The sequence below is a fragment of the Pangasianodon hypophthalmus genome, chromosome 28 (assembly GCF_027358585.1).
Source record: "Pangasianodon hypophthalmus isolate fPanHyp1 chromosome 28, fPanHyp1.pri, whole genome shotgun sequence".
Taxonomy (NCBI): Eukaryota; Metazoa; Chordata; class Actinopteri; order Siluriformes; family Pangasiidae; genus Pangasianodon; species Pangasianodon hypophthalmus.
This window is the reverse complement of record NC_069737.1, coordinates 12,453,553-12,473,387: the sequence shown is the minus strand read 5'-3', so window position 1 is coordinate 12,473,387 and position 19,835 is coordinate 12,453,553. Positions and strand designations below refer to the sequence as shown.

The 19,835-nt window shown below is 38.4% G+C and overlaps 1 protein-coding gene and 2 non-coding genes across 5 annotated transcripts; all 3 read right to left on the bottom strand.

The window, feature by feature from the left end:
* Positions 1 to 347: 347 nt before the first annotated feature.
* LOC113544239 (contactin-associated protein-like 2) lies at positions 348 to 18,271 on the bottom strand. 3 transcript variants are annotated; one of them, XM_026942929.3, is made up of 4 exons: positions 18,226 to 18,271; positions 4,925 to 5,136; positions 3,932 to 4,003; positions 348 to 3,838 (listed from the first exon to the last, which is right to left on the bottom strand). In XM_026942929.3, the coding sequence occupies exons 2-4, from the start codon at positions 4,959 to 4,961 to the stop codon at positions 3,639 to 3,641; spliced, it is 309 nt and encodes a 102-aa protein (XP_026798730.1). In that variant the 5' UTR covers positions 4,962 to 5,136; positions 18,226 to 18,271; the 3' UTR covers positions 348 to 3,638. The 3 variants fall into 3 exon arrangements, with proteins under 3 accessions (XP_026798730.1, XP_034156952.1, XP_026798731.1); XM_034301061.2 differs by lacking the exon at positions 18,226 to 18,271 and adding an exon at positions 13,404 to 13,527; XM_026942930.3 differs by lacking the exon at positions 18,226 to 18,271 and adding an exon at positions 13,149 to 13,296.
* Positions 1,551 to 1,624, bottom strand: trnai-aau (transfer RNA isoleucine (anticodon AAU)). The gene has a single exon. It is a non-coding gene; the product is annotated as a tRNA-Ile (tRNA).
* trnai-aau (transfer RNA isoleucine (anticodon AAU)) lies at positions 2,345 to 2,418 on the bottom strand. The gene has a single exon. It is a non-coding gene; the product is annotated as a tRNA-Ile (tRNA).
* Positions 18,272 to 19,835: the final 1,564 nt, after the last annotated feature.

The window sequence follows — 19,835 nt, the reverse complement described above, 5'->3', positions numbered from 1 at the left end:
CAGTCTGATTAATTTTCTCTCTGACAGAATTGTCTGAATATTCGGTATGTTGGAAGAAACAAACACTAATCCAGGGCCTGGTTTTAAATCCCCTATTCTAGTATTGCTATTTAGTTCACTGTACTGTTAAGTAGACCCCATGACATGCCATTTCTTTTGATTTTTGTTAAAATATGACTGAATGCTATGTTTGCTAATCTTTACACAATGCTGCACAGTTCTACCTTGATCTTTTATTGGAAATTTTTTTCCCCTTTTTTTGTTTCTAATCTCAGTGTAAATGTGTGTCAACTGTTCTGTTTCAGAAAAAACCTTGGTTTATTTTAAAATAGAGAAGTTCTTGCTGGTGAGTTGTACAAATGAGCTTTATTTACAGAAATGCATTGTTCCAATGATTCTGATTATATACAAGTGTATATTCAAAACTGAATGGTCAGGTTAGTGGCTAATAATGCCACCATTAACAGCAAAGAAAAAAAATAGAGAATTACTTCATGATATTTAAAAGAATTGATTAAAAGCAAAGCAAAAAAGCAAAATCCTTTGCTTTATTCTATGCTGAATTCATGAGTAACAATGACTTAATGTGTCTCTTTTCAGGGTTTGAAATTCTGACCCATGAAACAATTCCTCATTGAGATGTTGTGCTTGAGTATCCATTTAGAAAAGCCAAGGAAAGGGGATGGAGAGAACAGACGTGCATTTGTTCCAGTCTCAGTGTGTACTTCTTACTATAATTTTGTGTAACTCTGCAGTAACTTTTTGCAGTTTGTCCCATTGGGCCTTTTTTTTTTTAATTTGTCTTGACAAAATAGGGACAGGGAAGATGAGATATTCAAGACTGTACATACAAAGGTAGATATATCATTGCTCCAACTTACTGTATATCAGTACTATTACAGCATTTTATATGTTGATTACAAAAAAAAACAAACAAACAAAAAAAACACACAACAGACACACAAAGAATACAAACAGCGAGTCAAACATTTTGACTGTATTTGCAATGGCTACTGTATCTGGACGTGTTCTGCCCTTTTCCACAGAATATGAGCTGGCAAAATTGGCATCCACATATATCACAGCTTGGATGTTGCTTTTTTTCTTCAGTCATTATTTTCATGACCATAAATTTGCACAACATGGGTGGAGTGGCGCAAACGTGGGTGTGGCATTCACAATCTAAAAGATTTACTAGTTGAGTTCACAGCAAATAAGAACAAAACTCAAGAAATGGAAAAGAGGCCATAGACTGCGTTTGCACAGGACCCAGATATTACTGGCATGCAACATAGTAATGTTCCTAGCACAAAACTGTCTGATGGCTAGCAATAGCTGAGAGAATTTAACTCAGATGGTATAAAACTTGCTTGACAGAGACATCCGGGAAGTAGCAGCATTAAAACGTTTATTTCCAGCTGACCAATAACTAAGGGTGTCCACCTTAGCTTTTCCCTCTTAACGTCCTGTGCAGCAGCCAGTTGTTTTCTTGTGGCTTGTTGTACAGCATTGTTCACATGCAGGCAACCTGCCATAGTGGAAAAAACTGCTGGCCCGTACGGGGATCGAACCCGCGACCTTGGCGTTATTAGCACCACGCTCTAACCAACTGAGCTAACCGGCCGGTAAGAGCACATCAAACTCGCCGCAATGCCATAAAAAGTAACTTTAGAATAACTTTAAACAGCATGTGTATGTAATGCAATCAGCAAAAATTAGTACATTTAAAATCCATTCCGGAAAAAGGCATGCTGGAAACTCAGCAAACGTGGAAAAGGGTTCTCAGGTTCTCACTCATCCTGAAGACACCATCCACACAGTGAAGCATGGTGGTGGTGGCATCATGTCGTGAGGATGCTTTTCTTCAGGAGAGACTGATAAACTGGTCAGGGTTGAGGGCATAATGACTAAGCCAGTTTGAATGTTTGATAGAATATTTTTTGCTGTTGTTTTCTTACCCATTAACAGGGTCATCATTGGAGAAAGAAAAGTGGAACTGACTACCCGGGGCCCCTATCAGTGGAGGAGGCTCTTAAATGCAGTAGACTGAAAAGGTTGCATTTTCGAGAAACGGAAAAGAGGCTAGAGACTGCTTTTGCACAGGACCCAGATATTACAGCTAGCAATAGTTGAAAGGATTTAAGGATTTTCAGATAGTAGAAAACTCACTTGAAGGAGACATAAGGTAAGCAGCACAATTAATGTCTGTATTTCCAGCACAGGTGTTTTCAGATGACCAGTAAATAAGAGTGTACGCATTATATGCAGCAGTCAGTTGTTTCTTGTGGCTTGTCGTAAGGTATTGTTCACAGACAGGCAAGCGATAATAGTGGAAAATTCTCAGTGGCCCGTACGGGGATCGAACCCGCGACCTTGGCGTTATTAGCACCACGCTCTAACCAACTGAGCTAACCGGCCGGCGAGCAGCAACATGAACTCCACACGGGAAACCCCAAAAATGCTACTTATAACTTATTTGGAATTTGGCTTTTATCATGTCTTGGAAACAAATAATTTAATACAGTTTATATACTCTTGTATATATTTGTAAGACTAGACTGCACAATAGAATGGAATAGACTGCACATATAGAATGAAAATACCAAAAAAAAACAAAAACAATACTGGGATCTTATGCATTACTTTTGCTCATGTGCCATAAGCCTTTAGTGTTTTGTGCCATATATCATTTTCTTTTTGGAAAAAAAAAGAATAATATTTTGGTCTAAAATATCCATCAGAAAAGTAATACAAGTAATAAAAATGCATATCTGTAGTGAATTGTTGTTGACAACAAACTAATTGTGTATTTTCAATCCGAGGTAAATCTTGTAAAACCCTCCCCAGTTATTATTAGGTTTAACTTTGCATTAGTGAATGTATATATCTGATTATGTAATGGCCCTGCTCATAAACTGATGGTTTAAAAAAAGTGACAGCTCTATATCAGTGTAAATGGACTAAGAGATTCAGCTGAGAGTGGTAGTTTATCATTTCTTTATGGGAAGCTGTATTTAATGTTGTGCTTTTGTTGGTCAGATTTAGCCACATTCTTAATGGCACCCTCAGCTAATTCCTCCTGCACTGCTCTAGTTGTAAGGCTCTTTATCTCCACCATTGCTGCTTAGGGATGTTTGGCTGGCATAGATCATGAACACATCGCTGATATAGTTCATTATTGTAGTGCTGTTTCCGTCAATCTCAACAGCACGTTTCTAAATCCAACCACAGCTAAAGCTGGCCTCTGGATTTGATTTTGTAGCTAGAGGTCTAACGAGGTCAGAGAAGATTTGGATTAGTTCCAGCAAAGAGGGTGCTTTTTTTCAGTCTGACATTCCCACTCATCTAATCTTCAGGCTCCATATTTTCCCCATAAGAACTGAATCAGAAGACGGCCAGACCTTCAGTCATCGATCCCATTGTGGTCTTGGTTCTTGCCCACCCCCATTGGCTGTATCATGCATACAGTAAACAGCTGCACTTTTAGAAAACATTGAAGCTGGACTCCTGGACAGGGAAAGACAGAGAGACAGAGAGGGGGAGAGAGAGAGAGACAGACAGGTACGCATACAGTAGGGAGAGAGATGGGAGGGGGGTATGTATTGATCCTTATTTAAGTAATGTATGTCCCCATTCTGTTAGATGAACCATTCCTTCTTGCTTTCGTCGATGGTCTCGGTGAAATTGGGCTCAGTGCTGATGATAGCCGTGTCAGCTGATTCGGAGTGCTCATCCTCTTTGGACTCATTTGTGTGGTGCGTTCTCTTGTGGCGAATCATGTAACGAATCAGGAACACCAGAGTGCACAGGATGGTGAAGATCACCACAGCAATAATGCCTAAATCAAGAAGGGAATATCAGGTGATGTGGACGTAAGGGTGAAACTTTGCCGCTCTCTATGAAAGACAAGATAAGTTTGAATACTTCCTACCTCCGATTATTGCTGAATTCCTGTTCACCCCACCTGACATGACTCTCTCCTCATTGAATGGGAAACCAACACCTAGAAAAAAAAATCATGTCTTATTAACACATCGGGCATTTTACATAAAAAAACGTCAACTGCACATGAAGTGCAGTTACTGTTACCACCCCAGAGTTGACTATTTTCCAATAACAGCATTTTTCCAGTTTTAAAATGTTTTATTCTTCCACAAAACCTCTGCAAAACAAGTTATTTCCAGTTATCACTTATGCTATAGCAGCTGGAATAATAATAAACTGCAAATAAATGCAGTTTGCCTTCTTCTTTAGAAAGCACAAATTGCAATGTCCTAACGACGTCGCTGTGTCAGAACACATAAAGTTACAGATTTTCCTCTAAAATTTCAACATATCAACAATTACACATATTAAATCACTTCATGTGGTGCATCTGCCATACAAGTCCCTGTGAATGAGTTGTTACTATAGAAACAATAACATATTCGAAAGAGCACATAAATTACTGCCAGAGCTGCTGTTATAGAGAATTAATCAACACCTACTGACCAATGAGAATCGAGTATTCAACAGCACCGTGGACACAAAATGAGCCCTGCAGTTAATAATCAATGTTCTGTGCTTTCCTAAGGAAGGTTAATGCTCTGAAAGCACAGATTGAGTCAAAGGCTTCAGTCCAAATGCTCCAATGGTGAGAAAGCAGATATTTCTCCTGGTGTTTTTTTTTTTAAATGGCCTTTCAGCTTGGACTGAGCTGACATTTTAAAATGCTCATGTCAGCACATGCAAATGCCACAGTTATGTATTTCTTGTATGCCAAGTTATAAATTTAAACTGCATTTTAAGCACTAGGGATTATACATGCTCTAGTAGTAATAAGTGAAAGTGTCTGGATTTGGGTTAAAATGTCTTCAGACCTGATGAAGCTCATCAGATAATAATTTATTATTTTTTTAAATTATTGGGTGAACCTGTTATTTACCTCCGTTCAGGTGCCAGGGTTGAGTGGCGGTTGACATTGGCGAGACGGTGAGAGGTGAAGCACACGCAGTTGGGCTTGACCAGGTTGCCCTGGTGGAGCAAGTGATGAGCGAGAAAGCTGCTTTCAGAGATGTGATGCGGTTAAACTGCACAGGAGACTGGCAGTCTATGAAGCCTTCCCGATCAATCCCGAGCAATCAATGTGACCAGGTTCTGCAGGGCGTGAAGAAACAAAGGGGTCAAGATATAAAGCGTAGCAATCTCATTACGTAAGTAATAGTAATTCTGTTCAATGTTATTCTTCAGTGCTGAAGGATAATCTGTTCATGGTCTGTCCATTCCAAAATGCAAAAAATAAATCACACTCTAAAGATCCCGACAAGGCAAAAGTTGTGTGTGTATGTGTGTGTGTATCCAACATTATTTGCCTATGTGTCAGTACAATCTGGACTTAATGATAACTTCATATTCAGTAGCATTTGCAAAAATGGGCACAAGGTGAGAGAATTCACCCCGGATAGGACCCCAATCAAGACACCATTCACACACAGGGGCAATTTATTGTAGCCAATTTGCCTTCCTGCATGTTTTTGGACAGTGAGAAGAAACCAGAGAACCCAGAGCAAGCCCATAAACACGGGAACAACATGAGAAAGAGAAATGTTACGTACTATGCCGCTGTGCTGCCCCCATTACACTTTAGTAGTAAAGATTTGTTAAAAGAATTCATGATCTTTAATTGTCTAAGAGGGTCTGTCACGGTGATCTACTCATATCTGTACTTGAAGTACACTGACTGAAACCAGTATAAAAAAAATCAGTATTCAGGCATTTGTTACATCCTGATATTCCTATTCATCAGTTATAATAATAATAATAATAATAATAATAATAATAATAATAATACTGAAAACCCTTTCATGGACATTCTGATCATTCTCTCTCTCTCTCTTTTGATTATTCTCATTTCTCACATCTCTCATCTCAGACTGTACACACGTCCATGGATCCTTCTGGCATGTTAATGTTTTCAGTGACTGCAGACTCGCTTCTGAATACAGAAAAACGTCCAATCTGTCTACAAACCGAAAGCACACGTACACGCCTTACACACACATGCTACAAAAGTTGCTTCTTTTGTGCCTGGTTTTGTTTTCCGACCGATTTCCGACTAACCTGTGCATCACTGATCTATTCTTGAAAGCGATCTTTAATTACTGAATTAAATCTAAATTACATTATCACTGCAGCTCCATTTGTTCTGTATAAAGTAACTATTTTGCAGGATGCGGCTTGAATTTCAGTGGCTGCTTATTGATTCGGCAGGCCTGGAATGATGTATATTGTAGTCTAACCCTGAACCGCTTTCTCTAAATGCTTTCTCATATCTGCCTCAGACTCAGAATACACAAAAGTACTCAGCGTCTTGCTGAATTTCAGTGAAATATATCGCTCGTCTAGTCACCAATGCAGATGTATTATCTAATTCAGAGGACTGCATTGAGCTCTGCAGTGGACTGAGTCACCATGGTATGTTAGGTAAGCACAGATTACTGAAAGTAAGCTCTATTTTATATATATATATATATTTTTTGGAGAGAACAGATGCAAAATTTTATTTTTACATTTTATCTGAAGTGCATCTGCACTGGACCACTGGACCACAACATACTCACGAGCATTGCATAAATATTTTATGAAGCAATACTGGAAGATTAATGTACGGCGTATGTCAAAACCCATGAGATGAGCTGACAAAGTTTTTATTAAGTATATTGCTTTAGCATTACATGAAAAAGAGAGTATCATTATTATTAGCATTATTATTACTTATTACTTATTAGCACAGTGCTGGTGAATTCTCGTTTCTGATTGGTCAGAAGGTGTTGAGGCAAATCACAGGTTTATGCTAATGCGCTCATTTTAATATATTATCACTTCTGTAGTAACTGCTAATTACGCCAGGTCTTATATGGTGCACGGATTTGAGTTGTTTGTTTCGCATTTCTGGAAGGAGTCTCCAGTGTCAGCACTCTGTAGCTATTAAATGTCACTTTAAATTTGCTGACCCAGGAAAGAGGACTTTGCTCTTTGGGTATGTTTTTTTATGGTCTTAATTTAATTAATATTAATTCTTCAGCACGGCTTTCTTAAAGGTTTTTGCACTGCTTATAAATGTGTTATAAAGACTCTATTACAAAAAAAAAAATTCTAGTCTTATCTAATTGTGTGAACATATGTCACCCAGCTCCATTAAGAGTTAAACCTCTTTCCTGTTTATCAGCTGACCAGCTATTTTTAAATTCATGATTATATTTCATTCTATATAACGCCACACATTAAATACAGTCAGTTCAGCCTTAAAAACAGACATCACTGATCAGCAAACAATTTCAACAATCTGTTCTCACAATCTTTGCTATCAGCATTTATATGCTTCAGTAATAAGTAGGCAAGATTCAGCAAGAGCAAGAACAGATCTTTTCTCCTTCATTACCCAAAGAAATAGCAGCAGACATTACAAAATCCAAATGAATCGGTGTCAGGAAGCTGTAACGGCAAAGCAGCATAATGTTATCTTAATGCTATCAATCTCTACACAGCAGTCTGCCAGACAAAGCACTTGTTCAGCGTTTGTGTCAGTCTGTGTAATTAGACCGCTTCATTGAAATGTGTGTACGGTCCCCTGATTTTACTTCACGGTACGAAAAATGCTGACATGGTGGTAATTTATTTTTAATAAGGTGTGGCCATGAATGCTTCTCAAGATCTAGTTCATGGCCACAAAGTACTTAACTCATGGAAACTACTGTATATCTATCTATCTATATATATATATATACACACATTTTTTAAATGAGTGAGACAGAGGAATCAATTGAATTTGATCATTGTGGCTGCAGGAACCTCAATCTTGGAAAGATGCATAAAGACATAATGGAGTCACTGGCATTACGACAATGATACCATTAGCCCGTGTCATCTTAATCAATTTTTAAGTCATTTTTGCTTTTTTCACTCATTCTCGCCAAATAATTAACTGGAGGCCATGGATTCAATAAAGTCCTGGGCTCAAGTTACACAATTAGTGGTCACAACATAGTAAATGTTGACTCATGGCCTCAATATATTAATTTGTGGCCGTGCCTCATTAAAAAATAACCACCATGTTACTGTTAAAGCATGGTATAATACTGCTAATCTGTTTCAATCCACATGAATATTGCCTTTATTATGAAATACTGAAGGGGAATCCTGCAGGATACAGTGCTTCTATAGTTTTCTGATGGCTATCCCTCCAGCCATCCTGCCTCGGACAACTGCTCGCTATCCTCCCAGCAATCCTCCATAGGTTTAATGACTTAAACACAGCACCTCACCACTAGGTATTCCTTTCTCTATTAGACAATCTGACACTCTTACTCAATTCAAAATGTTCGGTTTTCCCAAAAAGTACAGTCCATCCAACGTGGGTCTCTCCCACAAAACTGCCGTGTCAGGAATAAACACTTGGGGATGTGCTGTTATAGGAAAATAATGAATGACGGCGTGGTGTTATGTGGCCTGACGCAAAGTGGAGTAACTATTAACACCATTCAGTGGCAGAAAACATAACGAGTGTTACAACAAGCTGACACTGGAGACTCCTTCCATAAATGTTAAATAAGCATCTTCTTACATTCACAATTTTTCTTTGTTAAAGAACATGTTTTTAATCCATTCATTGGGCTTCAGTTATCAATCTTTGTGTGTTAATGTTTTCGAAGGCCAAACTGAACAAAAAAATTCTCGCCACATTTAGAAAGTGGTAACATTGATTTTCTTTGTGCTCGCAGGCGTAAGCTGATACATTTCAAGCATGCTGATTTACAATTAGTGACTCACAGAGAGCAGAAAACGACAAAATGACGACTAAATGGTGAAAGAGCGCTTCCTAAGCATGCTGTGTGCTAAGTCTTCCTCAGGAATTGCAGTGTGTTGGCTACCATAGACACACACTAAGGTGCCATTACTTTTGCCCTAATTAAACGGCTAGTCTTACTTGTCTTAATCGCTGTCTGTCAAGTCACTAATATTAAACAAATGCGTTTCAAAACATATTCATTAAAAATTAAATTGCAGTCAGTCAGGCAGTCAGTTGAGGTTCACATTAGTGAGTCTCCTTAAATGTAAATTTACACAAACTCCAGACTTATAGTAGGATATGTACATTATTCTGAATTAACTAGATTTTCATGAATACAAATTTTATTTGTGTGGAAATCCTCCTGCAAAAAAATTCTGATTCTTATTACATCAACCATTTACCATACAAATCCCTATAAATTGTTACTATAGAAACAATAGCGTATTAAAACGAGCATATTAATATGAACCTGTGATTTGAATTACAGCTGTCAGATTTGTGCTGTTATATAAAATTAATCAACCTCTTCTGACCAATCTGACTCATTGTAAAAATGCGTGCCTTTGGCCTAACGAGAAGCCCGACATAAATAATAGTGTATTGTTATTGAATTTGCGTAGCTCTGATTACATTCGCGGCAGCTGGGGTGTTAAAATGGTGCTTAATGAGATTCAAGGTCAAAAGCAGCTCAAAGCTAAGAGGCTGATCGGGTCGATATGTCAGTGGAGCACTGCATCAGATATTATATCGTAAAAGGTCCATTAAAAAACTGCAGTCTCTTGTTCCAGCTCACAGTAATTACAATCTGAAATGAATTCATTAGCAAAAGAACAGCACTACATGCAATATCGAAACAGATAACGCATCAATGTTAAACGAGCATTTAAATTTCAATTAGCATGCTACGCACCAAAGATTGCTAACATTTCTGTAAACTTTGTTTTAATGGTCTGTCTATGTCTTTTGATTAGACACATGATAAATGCTATGATTCCACTGTCCATCTTTAGTAAGGTGGAAAAGAGAACAAAGGCATTTTGACAAAACTGCATTAGGAACACTGTACTAATACAGGGTAAGCCCTCCTTTTGCTCTCAAAACAGCCTCAATTCTTTGTGGCGTGGATTCCACAAGATGTTGGAAACATTCCTTTGAGATTCCGGTCCATGTTGACATGATCGTATCACGCAATTCCTGCAGATTTTTCAGGGGTACTTTCATGCTGTGAATCTCCCGTTCTACCACATCCCAAAGGTGTTCTACTGGATTCAGATCCCGTGACTGGGAAGGCCACTGAAGAACATTGAACTCATTGTCATGTTCATGAAACACGAAAAGTCAAGTTTGAGATGACTTTTGCTTTGTGACTTGGTGCATTATCATGCTGGAAATAGATATTAGAAGATGGGTAAATTGTGGCCATGAAGGGATGCCCATGGTCAGCAACATCCCTCAAATAGGCTATGGCTTTCAAGTGACGATTGATTGGTATTAACGTGCCCAAAGAGTGCCAAGAAAACATTAATCACACCATTACACCACCTCCACCAGCCTGGACTGTTGACACAAGGCAGGTTGAGTCCATGGATTCCTGCTGTTTGGCTCCAAATTCTGACCCTACCATCTGTGTGCATCAGCAGAAATCGAGATTCATGTTTTCCAGTCTTCAAGCGTCCAATTTTGGTGAGCCTGTGCCTACTACAACCTCGGCTTTCTGTTCTTGGCTGACAGAATTGGAACCCGACATGGTCTTCTACTGTTGTAGCCCAACCCCTTCAAGGTTCGACATGTTGTGCATTCTGAGATGCTTTTCTGCTCACCACAACTGTACAAACTGGTTATCTGAATTACTGAAGCTTTTTTGTCAACTCGAACCACTCCGGTCATTCTCCATTGATCTCTCTCTCATCAACAAGGCATTTCTGTCTGCAAAACTGCCTCTCCTTGAATGTTTTTTCTTTATTGCACCATTCTGAGTAAAGCCTAGAGACTGTTGTGTGTGAAAATCCCAGGAGATCAGTAGTAATAGAAATACTCAAACCAGCCCATCTGGCACCAATAATCAGGTCACGGTCAAAATCAATGAGATCACAAAAGTGTTAAGCACAAAATCATGTAGGTGCTGGCCAGTAGCTTTGGGTAATGTTCACATCAGCTATTCTGACGGTTGATGTGAACATTACCCGAAACTGCTAGCCTGCATCTGCATGATTTTATGCATAACACTGTTGCCACATGATTGGCTGATCAGATAATTGCATGAACGAGTAGGTGTACAGGTGTTTCTAATAAAGTGCTCAGTGAGTCTATGTTACCTGTTAAATTTTACACACTTTTTATTACATATTCTTCTATGTTTTGTATGAATGTATGAAACTGTCATTGACAAAATGAGATTTTAATAGGACAGTGTATGCATTTTTTTTATATATCTAATAGCACTCTTTAGGAACCTTTCTGTTTATTGTGTTCTTGGATGAACTTGGGTTGCACTTTAAGAGTCTGAAACTTTCATTCATTCCTTTCTGTCACAAACACTAATAATAAAAAAATAGATCTGAAAACAGTTATTAAGGGGCCAAGCACTTTCTGGCCCCACCGCTTTGCAACCATAGCCATTGATATGATTTTGCCTCACTTCCTGTTTTCAGTAGCCCTCCCACACTGCAAATAAAATCTAAGCTTTTTTATTAACATCAGCTCATGTTGTCAAGTTTGGTGTCACATTGTTGCCAAGACATGCCCTCACTTCCTGTTTGGGGATTTCACCAAACTTGTTTGTGCATTACGGACAAATTGTTCCACATATTAAAAATCTGAGACACAGGTTTTGTTTGGGTTGGTCTTACAATGCTGTGATTCAAATTTTGTGATGTTTGACCAAAATTTCTAGGAGAAGAAATGAAACAAAGTAGAAGTAAGTGGAATCATGTTTCGATGATGTTGCATTGCAGACTTGTTTTTTCAAACGTATGTCCAAATTTGCCCTATTGGTGGCCCAAGAGTGCTTCAGGGACATACACCAAAATTGCTGTGTAGATAGCTGGGACTGTCCTCTATCAATGTGCCAAATTTCATATAAAGCATGCAAAGTGTTCTATGGGCTGCCATAGATTCACATATGGAATAATAATAATAAGAAGAAGAAGAAGTAGAAATATGCAATTACAAACAATAGGGTGGATACTCATCTCTGGTGCTTGGCCCCCTAATAATAAGACATAACAGCAAATTATGCTGCTTTAGTAAGACTGCAGTCTGTGATCTTAATATTATAAGGTGCTATCTGGCATCTTTATCCTGACAGAGCCTTGTAATATGTCGTGAGTGTGACTTTTAGTGTTGCTTCTTCAGCCAAATATTGACAAAGTACTTAATTTTTTGACCATTAACCAATTTATTATTATTATTATTATTATTATTATTATTATTATTATTATTATTATTACTATTATTATTATTATTACAGATGTTTAGCATCACAAGCACCTTTGCAGTCACCACTGCAGAGGTGAGTGAGAAAAAAAGGGGAGCAGGGAGAAGGGGAAGGTTAAAAAGGGGTGCGATCAAAAGGGTTGCCATGGAAACAAATGGAAGTTTATGCAGTAGGAGTAGAGAAATGGAGCGAGAGAGGAAGCGATAATGAGTAACACAGCATCTCCATCACGCCCGTCAACACAAACATTCATTTCACACACACACACACACACACACACCGGTCATCCTGCTAACTCACATTTTCTCTTATCATATTCTGTGGTGGGAGCAGGACACGGGGGAGGGGCAACGAACCCGCGTACTGCTGCCTGACCAAGCATGAATAGATTGTCTATAAATTATATATACAGTGTGATACACAATTATCAGAGAATACAGAGAATATGGCACGTGTCAGTGCAGAGATGGAGATGAAAGGAAACTGAGGTGATAAATGATGGTGAGAAGAAAGATCAATTAGAGTGTTAAAAGTAATGAGAAATAAATAAGGATAAATCTGTAAAATAAATATTGTTAGTGAATATAGAGCTGCCTGTGTGTGCCTGTCCTTCCAGCAACCTTAATTCTTTGCTGCCTACACGCTCACACACGCACACACACACACACACACACACACACAAGGTCTGAGCAATGCAGGACAGCTGCAGAGCAATCCCTCACACCGACAGCACCAACCATTAGTTCATAGCTACATCCACTGATAGACAGAGAAGCAATGCAGGTGTATACAGGAATAAATTATATGCAACACAAATCGTCATAATAGAAAGCGAGCATTACCTATACCCCTGGCACGTAGTAAGGTAACCTCTCAACTAACCTGTGTGTTTCTGTTCTCCTCCACACCAGCTCCTGTGTGTGTGTGTGTGTGTATGCATGTGTGTTTCTGCAGCTCCCATTCAGCTTCTGCAGCTGGAAGAAAACCTGGACATGGGATGTACCTACAGCCTGGATCTGGAGTCTAATCTCACCCACGGATGATATCAAGCAGGACTGTAACTAAGACCACACAAATACACACACACACACACACACACACACACATACACATGCACATGCACATGCACATACATACCCATTTCCAAAGCAAATCCTGCTTTCAGAGCTCTGAGATGGACCAGACAGATCTAATCAAGATGCCAGACATAGCAGCTAAAGAGGATCTGCACTCTGTAGTGCTCTAGATGCAATGCTATTACGCTGACATGATTTATACGGTTTTTTGAACCATCAGGGCATCTGCAGGGGTATGTGGGCATTGGTGTCAGGACGCATTGTTGCACAATGAGTATTAACGCAACATTCTACATAAAGTACACATACAAAGACTTACCATGATATACAGTATATTTAGATTAACACAATTCTCAAAAATGCAAATCTTTGTAAGGAATGAAACACTTTGGAGCACGCTGTTATAGGAAAAGGATTAATGACTGTGTGGTGTGATATGGCAACAACGCTGAAGTTAAAAAAGTGTTTGATTACTCTTATACCACAGCATCTTATAAACATGATTTTTACGCTTATATTTGAATGCTTTGGAACGTCTCTGAAACACGTTTTTTTTCCTTTGTTCATGTTACAAAGAAACCACAAAGAAACTCCTTAAGACTGTAAAGGAAAGGTAAATTTCCAGCTTTATCCCTGACTGTTGTGAAGCACTGACACTGGAGACTCCTTCCAAAAATGCTAATTAAACATCCTCAGCATGACATTAACTGCACTAGGCTACTGCTATACTCTACATGACTGCTCACTGTTATTACCAGAATTCTTATACCATACTGTACAGTTCAATATACAGTTCTACTATTAATTAATTACGCACACATTATATCTTGTACCACTGGATTTGATTTTGTAAAATTTATTCTTATTTAACTGACTGCTTTGTTGGTGGAGCTTAAGAATTTTATACTTTTCAATTTCTCTGTAATTTAAATCATTCAACAGCACTGCGGTATATCCAACAAAAACACGTTAGATATTTTTATATATTACACCAGACAGAATTATACCTCGGCTAGCAGTATAGGACTTGTTTGTAGTTAATGTCTGTTATCATCAGACAGAATATGTGCTAATCACATGAATAGTAGGTTTGTATCTCCTGCATTCAGATGATGTGAGCTCTGGTGCTCAAAAGCTTTTTCCCCTTCCATTCCATTATTGGTGCTATTAATTTCAAACCACAAGTAAGTATTACTGAAGAGCAATAAGCCTGATGTGTTACAAATCTGGCAGTGTGTACATTTAGCTGATGATATACGCCAAATGTAATAGGAACACCTGTTACCTGCACATTCATGCAATCTGCCAGTAAACATTACTGGCTGTTTACAGCAGCACAATGCATAAAATTATACACATACAGGTCAGATCATACACATACAGGTTCACATCAAACATCAGAATGGGGAAAGATGTGATCTGGTTGACTTTAACCATGGTATGGATGATCTGCTGATCTCCTGGGATTTTCACACACAACAGTCTCAAGAGTTTACACATTCAGTGCGCAACATTTCTCTCGTTTGTTGAGAGTAAGTATCCAGGGGTGGAGAGAAAGTATATAATTGGATGGAATATACAATTGTATACTTGCTTCAGAGCTGGGCACCAGGAGTTCCTCCTCACAGACTGGTGGCATGACATCCTTGATGATGGAACTGCAGGAGACAAGATGGACAATGTCATCAATTCAGTCAAGAGACAGATTGATTGATGATGTCTTCAACCCAGTCCTTGGACTGGACCTTCACAAAGACCTCGAGCAGGACAGGGAAAGCCACGTTCTCTCCCAAAAACATGCCAGTAGGTGGACTGGCAAAGATAAATTACTCTTGGTGTCCTGAGATGGACTGGTGTCCCATCTATGAGGTATTTCTGCCTCATACCCAATGTTCCTGGGATAGGCTCCAGGTCCACCGCAACCCTGACCAGGATAAAGCAGTTACTGAAAGTGACTGAATGAAAGAACACCAGATAAAAAACAACAGTCCTCCTTTTGTTTATGGCCTTTTTTTCACATTCAAGGAACAATGAATGCAAAGAATAGACTTTCTCCTGGCTCATATACTGCTATCTGTGTTAGAGAAGGGTGGAACAACCATGACAAAGACCCACAGTGGTGAGCAGTGTTTGTCTCAGATCCCTCGAGCTAACATCTACCCTGATAAGCATCTGAGGTTTTCACATGGAGTGTGAAAACACAAAAGATCAGATCACATGGTGAGATGAATGAGAAGCACAATGAGAAGCTTATTCAGCCGACTGTGACACAAAAACCTAGTTAAGCCTATGTTTGGAAATTCATACATTTCTGATCACATTACCTTGGAGGGCTCATGAAGTGATCTGGGTCTCTAAAGCTGTCATATTGAAGTATACGAAGTAGACAGGACGGATTATTTACGCTCCCTCAGTGGGAACAGACAAATCCCAAATGCTATGATGCATAGATATCTGACTATAACAGGTCATACTGCTGAAACCTCCTTGAAATGTCCCACTTACTGATGAAACAGCAACAGCAAATGGATGTGCACTGAAGATTCATGAGCCCTGATGTATGCCACCAACATGGTACAACATGGTACAAGGAATGTGTTTTATTCATGAGCCTGAGGCTATTGTGCAGAAATCAACGAGACACAATGGTAATTTACTGTCTCAACTGTGACTGTGAATATCAGCTAACTGTAGACCACAGAGCCTATTAGAAAAGTAGGACTAGGTGTCATGTGAACTGGTAGCTAGTTCTGTTTCTCAAACTGACGCACAAGATCTCATTTTCAAGAAGTAGGGCTCAGGTTTGTGTAGCTCAAAGGCTGTACTGTCCTTGTTTTTTTTTTGGCCACATAAGAATAGCTCTGCTTCTAGGAAGCACTTCTGATCGTATATGCCGCAATACCGAAGATCTTTTCAGTTCTCTTACTCCAAAGAGAACAAGTCCTCAGGCACAGGCTTCTGTCTTTTCATGTGTAGTATTATGAGTGAAAAAAACCACCAGTCACATGATTGTTTCAGTAGAATAAAGGATCTTTTACACCTTTTTATTAATATCCTGAAATATACAGCAGTTGAGTTTCCCATCACAATGTGTAAGGCACACACATAAGAGCTAATATCATTAGTCAGGGTTGTCAGGATTCAGCAAAATCACCAGCAGAACTACTCAAAAACCACACAATAGACCTGAAACTAGCCCGAACATTTGGGCATTCGATAATGGAAACACATTTTATTACACTTATTTTCCCTGAACCTTTGCAGAGATCAAAGGTGCACATGCATTTCTGATGCAAGAACTTTATCCACTTATAATCATCCTTTTCCTCTCTTAATCTTTACAATATACTACCTTATAATAGAAATGGTACTGTATATCATAGACACACTGTCTGCACTTACACTTTGCCTTTGCTTGTAAAAATGTATTAGATTTAATTTCAGTTATTTGTTATGACACAAGATCTTGGCACCCCATTTGGCATAAAAAAACCCATAAACCTGGCAACGCTGTCATTAACACTCCTGTGCACTGCTCCTCCTCTACTCAAAATATTCACAGCGAGAGCATGGGGCAGCGTGATTCTTGCCCCAATGGGCCTCTATTAGCACTTGATGCAGTTCCCATTTTTGAACACTAGGTGCAATAATAGTGTAACTCTATTGAGCTAAATGGGGCAGTGAGCACCTAGAAAGGCCAAATCACTGGAAACTTAGCTTATATCTAATAGTATTTGAGCAGAATTTAAAATGTAGGAACTGTACATGAGGACCTTCAGGTGGAAATGTGTTGCTGAGCTCCTGGAAAAGTTGCTCGGCTCCTGAAAAGGTTCCTGCGGCAGAAATATGACCTAAGACTTCAGAACACTTACAGATAAATGGAAATTCCTTTAGGCCAGGTCCATTATGATAAAGTAATCCTCAGTATGGGCTCTCTTGAGATGAGCACCATTATGACTTACTTCACAAAAAGCGTAATATCTGGCTCATAGACATGAAATTCACTGTAGGCCACAGAGGGAACTCATGGCATTCAAACCACAACACACTTCAAACTACACCAAAGACCTGATTTCATTTCCTTAAACGTCATTTCCTTACTCTTTTGATACTTATATTGATGCTTCTAATCCTTCTAAAAGTCTGTATGAATACTGTGTATGAATATGCTCCATTCCTTGCATATTCTATATTTTGATTTATTTAATTGTTAATTTAATTAACAGTAACTCATGGATAAACACAGTGTAAACTGTCATCTCTTAATGACCAGCACCTAATATTGACCTAAGATTTATTACACTCTAAAAAACTTGAGGATCCAGATCTGGAAATAACTTAAGATTTAAAAGTAAATAACTTTTTAATGTATAGTTAGCCTGCTGCCAAAAGGTACACTAGCTAACTTTGCTTGAGGCTGATTTTCTGTAAGACAATTTAAAAAATTTGTTTCAATTCTTACATAATATATTTACAGTTAACATTAGTTCGCTTCTAGCTGGTTAAAAAATTACCTCGAGTTTTCCCTTGTAGCATTATCGCAGATTATTTTTTAGCACAGGAGTTCATTCTAATCCTGTATTTGATATATGTTGGTCATGATTTCAAAAAGTACATAGATATGATATTGATTTATCAGGTTTTAATCAAGTAGGGCTGCTTTCACACTTGGTAGGGGTTAAACCAACCCTAAATCAATCCACCATGCTGTGTCAACTACACAGTGGTTTAAAACTACCCATGTTTTGGACACACAGTATATTAGGAAGAATTATTTCAACTAGCTGGAGAAATTTTTGAAAACTGATCTTTGTAGTGGGCTCAGTATATATTAACAACACTTGTAGAGGTGTCGAAAACCTTAAAGAAGAAAATGCACTTACTAAAGACTTCCTTTGGAAGAGAGTCTTGGCTTCAGGCAGGGCGTAGCTGGCTGAAAGATAATGGTCCAGCTATTGGAAACATGCACACACCCATACATATTATGGGCTGTATTTTATTATAATGTAGGCCAATCAACATGTACAAATAGCCACAGTTTACCAAAGTCCAATTCAATATAACAAAGACAAGGAATACATACAAACATATAAGCACTGAGGATTATGATTATAGATTCCAAAGAAATATCATGTCACTGAGAAAACACATCCATCCTGACAACTTTCCTGTGCTGGAAAACTTAAAGTTACAGCTTTACCTCTGACACTGGAGACTCCTTCCAAAAACGCAAAATAAACAATGTAATTTGTTACTATAGAAACCATAATGCATTAGAGTGAGTGCATTAGTATAAACCTGCCTTGTGATCATTTGCCTTGTACTCTCAGAGCCAAATAATCAACACCTTCTGACCAATCAGATTTGAGAATTCAACAGGAATTCAAATGTCATATAAATGAATCTGGACGTTAGTATTATAATCACAATTTCCTTGATGATTGTCTCAATTTTCAGCAAAGAAAGAATGATAAAATACTACAAAGATCATGTGTGCAAATATGGACCTATCCATAACACTTTATACAATATCCTGTAGTAAAATATGAATTAAGATACATTACTATATGATTAATTCATTCTGTGTGAAACCCGAGCTGATGAGAATGTGTCTCTTTCAGGTGGCTGAAGTCTGCAAGATCATTTTGCTGGCTTTGGGCTCCATCTGCTGGAGCACTGCTTATTTTACACTTAAATCGATGCGCAATTAGAACTTAAAAAATCCCCTCGTCAAGTTGAAACTGTTTTTTGATACATTTTTGGCGTGATTGTGATATAAAGTTGATCTGCAATGTGTGTTACAATGCAAATATTATAACTGATCTGATCAGTGTATGCTGGTGTTTTGACTTCAAAAGGAAGCATTGGCAGTTTGACTCTCAGCTATATAACTTTCTTGCTAGTTTCTCTGTAGTTAATACATAATTCGTGGTAGTTATTGAATAATATGCTTGAGGATGAATAATAAGCCAGAGGTTTATGAATCTGAGGCAGTGAGGCAGTTTATTCCACTCGTTTGTGTTCAGGTTGGAGAAATTGTCCTGACATTTTGAACATTTGATGAATTAGGAAGTTCTGGACCCCTGGGAAGGACCCTGGACCCTGATCCCACTATGCAACCCAACACAATGCAAAAAAATAAATAAATAAAAATAAACCCACATGCATTATTACATTAGACATCCATTAGGAGTATCATCCACCAAAGTCCAGCTCTTTAACAAGCTCTGATTCAATGGCCAGACCTGAATATTTTAGTTCGGAGTTAGCTTTTAACCTGACGCATTTGGGAAAATGAACATTCTTGGGCTTCTCTTTCCTTTATTTAAGTTTTCTTTTCAATGAAACACTTAGTGTCGGCTTATGGTTATCCATTTTCCCCGCCCGCATCCACTTATCTAGCTCCAGTCAAAACCTGATTGGTTACAAATTCAGGTTCACACACCAAAAACATTGCCCAATTTATTTCCAATTCTGTTACTTTACATTCATT

Bases quoted from the DNA above. Each gene is read 5' to 3' on its own strand.
- LOC113544239 (XM_026942929.3), bottom strand. From the start codon at position 4,961: ATGTCAACCGCCACTCAACCCTGGCACCTGAACGGAG. The intron at 4,004-4,924 runs GTAAATAACAGG...TTTTTTTTCTAG, and splicing joins ACCCTGGCACCTGAACGGAG to GTGTTGGTTTCCCATTCAAT. The intron at 3,839-3,931 runs GTAGGAAGTATT...TTCTTGATTTAG, and splicing joins GAATTCAGCAATAATCGGAG to GCATTATTGCTGTGGTGATC.